The sequence below is a fragment of the Oryza glaberrima genome, chromosome 8 (assembly GCF_000147395.1).
Source record: "Oryza glaberrima chromosome 8, OglaRS2, whole genome shotgun sequence".
NCBI classification, from domain to species: Eukaryota; Viridiplantae; Streptophyta; class Magnoliopsida; order Poales; family Poaceae; genus Oryza; species Oryza glaberrima.
In genome coordinates this window covers 765218-771027 of record NC_068333.1, presented here as the reverse complement: position 1 = coordinate 771027, position 5810 = coordinate 765218, and the positions used below count along the sequence as shown (strand labels likewise).

Sequence of the window (5810 nt, the reverse complement as noted above, 5' to 3'; positions counted from 1 at the left end):
TCTGCCGTCTCGCGGAGGGGACGTTGTGGCCCCGCGCGCTGCTACAGCCGGCGTCCGGCGGCAACGCCGGGCACGCACGAGAGACATCAGCCATCAGGTTGGGCCGGAGCTCGTGCGGCGGTGCATCCCAGATGTGAGCGAAGACGGAGGAAGGTTGTAGGCGTATCGCTGGCGTATCTCGATTTATTTATTTTTTTGGAAATCGCAAATATGTGGGATACGTATCGGAGCGTATTCGATACGTATCCGTAACCGTTGCCGTATCCGATACGGATACGCGACTATGCAGGCGTATCAGGGTAACCCAGATTCCCAGTGGCATATGCATGTGCTGATGTGACCATAATAATATCCATCTCCCGTCCTTTTTTCTCTCTTCATGCGGGCGGGACGTACGTATCACCACCAAACATTGCTACGCGCTACTCTTTTCATATAAAAAGAAATCGAAAATAAGATTTAACGTTATTATCTAATACGATAAATCTGGATAAATCCATATAACTGAATAACTGCATATGGTACGGTAGCTGCCCCACCATCTCCATTCGCCTCAACCAGCACAGTCCCATCGATCGTCCATCCGATGTTTTCTCTTGCTACGGAAGATCGATCGGCTGCGATATATATACTCCTACTAGGAGAATCGATCTGTGCTACTGTTCCATTAGTCCGTGTCCCTCATGATCCTTGTCCCTTCATTAAGAGCTAGCTACTTCTAAATCTTTATTAAACATACTAGCTAGTACTAGTATCAGTTACATATAGTATATATACTTCTCAATATAGCATCAAAACCAAGAATGCCCAAGTCTAATTTGATGCTATATTGAATAACATGCATGAGTAGGAGGGCCAAAAACACGCAGCAACTTGTATGGGCGGTGCATCAAGCACAACCTCCTCTGTGAAGCAACATGCATGACACATCCATAGTTGAGTGTGCCGCCCATCCTGGCTACCGAGGACTTCATCGTCAAACCCTAGTATCAAACTCGATCATGGCAACAATCTGAATAGGGCTAGCCGGACCAGATGAAACATGAGGGGACGACCAGATGAAATTAAACGTGAGGAGGCGACCTAGCCAACATAGGCACGGAGGAGTGTCTCGCGCAGGTAGGGCGTGCGCGCGCGTCCTCACGTGAAGGTTCGAGCGATTAACTTGGGATCCGGCTCACCGTTTCTCTTAGGTATCACTACGAGTACCTGCATTGTGAACGGTCTGAGGGTTCACCACTTCACGGGCCTTCCACTTCTCCATCCCTAGGCAGCCCTAGCCAGCTTCCTAGTGTCCTAAGGCTTAATTCTTTAAACTTTTAACTTTTTCATCACATTAAAATTTTTCAAACTTTTAATACCAAAATGAGAGAAAGCGATTGAAACTTGAAATCACATCATCAGGATGAGATGCAGAGATTGCAGGTGCGCAGCGGTTCATGAATCATCATACCGGACGAACGGAATAATGGAAGGCAACGCAACGTTCACCCACTCACCCCGCCAGAATCAAACCTGTCAACCAAAAAGCGAACCCCCCCCCCCCCCCCCCCCGTAATGTTCTTCACGAACATGGGCCCCACCTGCCAGCCACACATGACCCAGTCGTCGTCTCCCTCCCCCACTCTCTCACTCTCACTCTCTCCACCGCGCGAGCGAGCGAGCTTACTTTAATGGCTCCTCCACCACATAAAAGGCGCGGCAGCAGCGCGTGAGCCATGAGAGCCACTGTCACTGCTACCCCAGCTGCAATAATACTCATACACCTCACCTCGTGCCGCCCGTTGCGACACCTCCCGTACGTCAATGCCCGTGGCCGCCATTGATGGGGAAGAAGGCCGGCACCACCTCCTCCTGGCTCACCGCCGTCAAGCGCGCCTTCCGCTCCCCCTCTAAGGAAGACTCCCCCAACAAGGCCGCCCGCCTCCGCGACGACACCGACGACGACAAGGTCCGCCACCACCCGCCTACGCGCATTTCGTCGAACACCTTCTCTTCGCTCACTTCTCTCCTCTTCTCTCTGTCCAGGGCAAGAGGGAGCGCCGCAGATGGCTCTTCAGGAAGTCCTCGTCGCCGTCTCCCGCGCCTCCGACACCGCCGCCGCCACAGCAGCAGCAGCAGCAATCGAGGGCGGCGGCCGTGACGGAGGAGCAGCGGCACGCCATCGCGCTCGCCGTGGCGACGGCGGCGACCGCGGAGGCGGCGGTGGCGACGGCGCAGGCGGCGGCAGAGGTGGTCCGGCTGACGCGTCCGAGCTCCAGCTTCGTCCGCGAGCACTACGCCGCCATCGTGGTCCAGACCGCGTTCCGCGGGTACCTGGCGCGGCGCGCGCTCCGGGCGCTCAAGGGGCTCGTGAAGCTGCAGGCGCTGGTGCGCGGCCACAACGTGCGGAAGCAGGCCAACATGACGCTCCGCTGCATGCAGGCGCTGGTGCGCGTCCAGGCCCGCGTCCGCGACCAGCGGATGCGCCTCTCCCAGGACTCCATCTCCTTGTCCGCCGCCGCCGCCTCCGCCGCGCCATGCGGCAGCAGCAAGTCCTCCTACAGCGTCGACACCTCCACCTTCTGGGATTCCAAGTACACCCACGACTTCGCCGCTGCCGACCGCCGCTCCATCGTCAGTTCCACTTCTCCTCTCACTTTCTTTGCCCCGTCCTCGTCCTCACATTGCAAGCTTCTCATTGGTTTGTTTGTTTGCAGGAGCGGTCGCGAGATGGCAGCAGCTTCGCCGCCGGCGACGACTGGGACGACCGGCCGCGGACGATAGAGGAGATCCAGGCGATGCTGCAGACGAGGAAGGACGCCGCGCTCAAGCGTGAGAGGGCGCTCTCCTACGCCTTCTCCCATCAAGTAATATGACAGTTTCTCTTCCTGTCATTTCCGCAAACAAGTGGTGTTCGTGGTCGATTTCATTGGTGGTGGTGTAATGTGGTAGATTTGGAGGAACCCGGCGCCGTCGGTGGAGGAGATGGACGTCGACGGGCAGCCGAGGTGGGCGGAGAGGTGGATGGCGTCGCGCGCGTCGTTCGACACCAGCAGGAGCACCGTCCGCGCCTCCGCGGCGGCGGCGCCTGGGCGCGCGTCCACCGACCACCGCGACCAGGTCAAGACGCTGGAGATCGACACCGCGCGGCCCTTCTCCTACTCCACGCCACGCCGGCACGGCAACGTGTTGTACCACGCGTCGTCGTCGCCGATGCACCGCGCGCACCACCACTCGCCGGTCACGCCGTCGCCATCCAAGGCGCGGCCGCCGATCCAGGTGCGGTCGGCAAGCCCGCGCGTGGAGCGCGGCGGCGGCGGGGGAGGGAGCTACACCCCGAGCCTTCACTCGCACCGCCACCACGCGTCGTCGGGCGGCGCGGCGGCGGTGCCGAACTACATGGCGGCGACGGAGTCCGCCAAGGCGCGGGTGCGTTCCCAGAGCGCGCCGCGGCAGCGCCCGGCGACGCCGGAACGCGACAGGATGTCATTCGGCGGCGGCGGCGGCGGCGGCGGAGCGAAGAAGCGGCTGTCGTTCCCCATCCCCATCGACCCGTACGGCGCGTACGCGCAGAGCCTGCGGAGCCCGAGCTTCAAGAGCGCGGCGGGGAGGTTCTCGTCGGAGCAGCGGTCGAACGTGTCGTCGTCCTGCGCGGAGAGCCTCGGCGGGGACGTGGTCTCTCCGTCATCCACCACCGACCTCCGCCGCTGGCTTCGTTAATCCGCCGCCGGCGTCGGCGAGGTGTTCGATGTAATGCCCGTGAGGTGTTCGCTGTAATGTTTTTTTTTTTTTACCACGACCTCGTAATTCATCCATGGCTTTTTTGGTGTCAGAACTGAGGGAGAGAGCGTGGGTGGGGCCCACGTGTCGGTGACGTAGGGAAAGGCTGGAGAGTAACTGGAAAGCGTAGGTGGTTAGTTGGAATTGGGTTGGAGTTCGGGAAAGGCTACATTTGCTTTTACGTGCGTTGGGCAGTGAAGGCGCCTTTTCACTTTTCCCGTCTTCCACCATGAGTGAGAGTGGTTTAACAACCCTACTGCACTAGTACTAGCGCTGTTGCTGCTGCAAAAAATAAATTATTACTAGTATAATTATAAATATTAGGTAGTCAGCGGCTGATAGTTTTTGGAAATGTCTAGTATGAAATCATTGGAATAGAATTTAGGTGTTTTTTTTGGTGGCATGTGGTTAGATAGATCCGGGTAGGGTATAATGTTAAGTTAAGATTGGTTTGTCTTGACATTGTGATCTGTAGTTGTAGCTGTGTTGATGATTGGGCGTACGTGTCGGAGAAAACAGAGAGGTTTTTGTGTTATCCGACCGGGAGAGAGTGGGTGATACACTTAGAGCAGGTACAATAGCAGGCTATTAGCCAACTGTAAACATATTTTAATGAGATAAAGGATGAGAGAGAAGAGCAGCGGGCTACAAATTTGTAGCCAGTTACAGCGCGGACTCCAAGACACAATGTGTGTATAACAAGTGGGACCATATATTGATAGTATAGTAAGCAATTGTATGAATTGGCTATTAGATTGGCTATAGATGAATTGGAGCTAGTAGTGGGCTATACTATTAAACTTGCTCTTAGTAGCTAAAGTCCAAGTGATATAAGTGAGATCGATAAGTAGTTATAATCGTATAGATCTGGATAACGAATCCGGACATGCAATGCAACGGCTATTTTTGGAGTACACCGTACTAGTGCTACCAATCATGCATCCCAAGTCAAAACGAACGAGCTCGTACGTGCATGCAACGACCAGCAGCAACTACATATACACGCCAGTGTTTGTGAGTACTAGTAGAGATTGGTTTGATTTCTCTATCGTTTTTGCGAAATTCCTTTTGTTCCAAAAGATATTACTACTTGAAAATATTTCGTTTTCTGTCGAACAATGTTGGTAGCAGTAGCAGCTAGCAATAGAGATGAGCGTGATAACGCATGTGAGGGAGGGTGGGGTGGGGCAGTGAGTGGATGGAATTGACGTTCACGTGGCTGCCGGCTTGCCGGAGGCACACACCACCAGTGGCGGGCGCCCACCACTACCCCCAAACACACCGCCCCCACCACGCCGCAGCTGCCTACACTACACTCTCCACTAGTAGTAGAGAAGTAGACCAACTGATTCTTTGTCATCTTACTAAAACAGTAGGGTTATGGTTTCCCTAAACAAAACCGATAAGGCCATCACCAATGCATAGCTTCGATCCGTGCCCCTAGCACCGTTCGTTAGCCTTTCCGTCCGCGCCGCCCCCCCCCCCCCCCCCCCCCCCCCCCGCTGCGATAGAACGCGTCCCTTGCTCGCTTTTGGCAGGGAACGCAGCCGAGGGGGCACGTTGGACGCGAGCGTGGCTTGTGGACACCGTTCCCACCAAAAATTTCCCCTTCCACTCCTCGCCCCTCTCACTCATCGCCCTCACGGCCGCCGGTGACGGGAGAGAGAGGGAGAGAGAGGCCAGCGGCGGCGGCGAGGGAGAGAGAGAGAGAGAGAGGGAGAGAGAGGTGAGAGTCGGCGGCGAGAGGGAGAGGGAGACGAAGCCGGCGACGACCTTGAGACGATGCCGGCGACAACCTGGAGACGATGCCGGCGGCGACGACGGATCCGCGCGTTGCTTGCCGAGCCGTCGACGCGCTGGGCTGGAGTAGGAGGCAGCGCCGTGGCTCCCCACGTCCAGATCTCGCAGGAGAAAGCGGCGGCGGTGGTAGCGGCTGGGAAGGGAGAGGAGGGAGGCGCAGCGGCGGTTTGCTGGGGAGGGCGAGGAGGGAGGCGCGGCGGCGGCTTGGGAGGGGCGCGACGCGTGAGAGAGGGAGAAAGGGGAGCGAC

At 56.9% G+C, this 5810-nt stretch overlaps 1 protein-coding gene across 1 annotated transcript; it reads left to right on the top strand.

Annotated features, from left to right (window-relative positions):
* Positions 1-1670: 1670 nt before the first annotated feature.
* LOC127781075 (protein IQ-DOMAIN 17-like) lies at positions 1671-3973 on the top strand. The gene is made up of 4 exons (XM_052307983.1): positions 1671-1951; positions 2029-2616; positions 2700-2849; positions 2935-3973. The coding sequence occupies exons 1-4, from the start codon at positions 1826-1828 to the stop codon at positions 3700-3702; spliced, it is 1632 nt and encodes a 543-aa protein (XP_052163943.1). The 5' UTR covers positions 1671-1825; the 3' UTR covers positions 3703-3973.
* The last annotated feature ends 1837 nt before the right edge of the window (positions 3974-5810 follow it).

Bases quoted from the DNA above. Each gene is read 5' to 3' on its own strand.
- LOC127781075 (XM_052307983.1), top strand. From the start codon at position 1,826: ATGGGGAAGAAGGCCGGCACCACCTCCTCCTGGCTCACCGCCGTCAAG. The intron at 1,952-2,028 runs GTCCGCCACCAC...CTCTCTGTCCAG, and splicing joins ACGACACCGACGACGACAAG to GGCAAGAGGGAGCGCCGCAG. The intron at 2,617-2,699 runs GTCAGTTCCACT...GTTTGTTTGCAG, and splicing joins CTGCCGACCGCCGCTCCATC to GAGCGGTCGCGAGATGGCAG.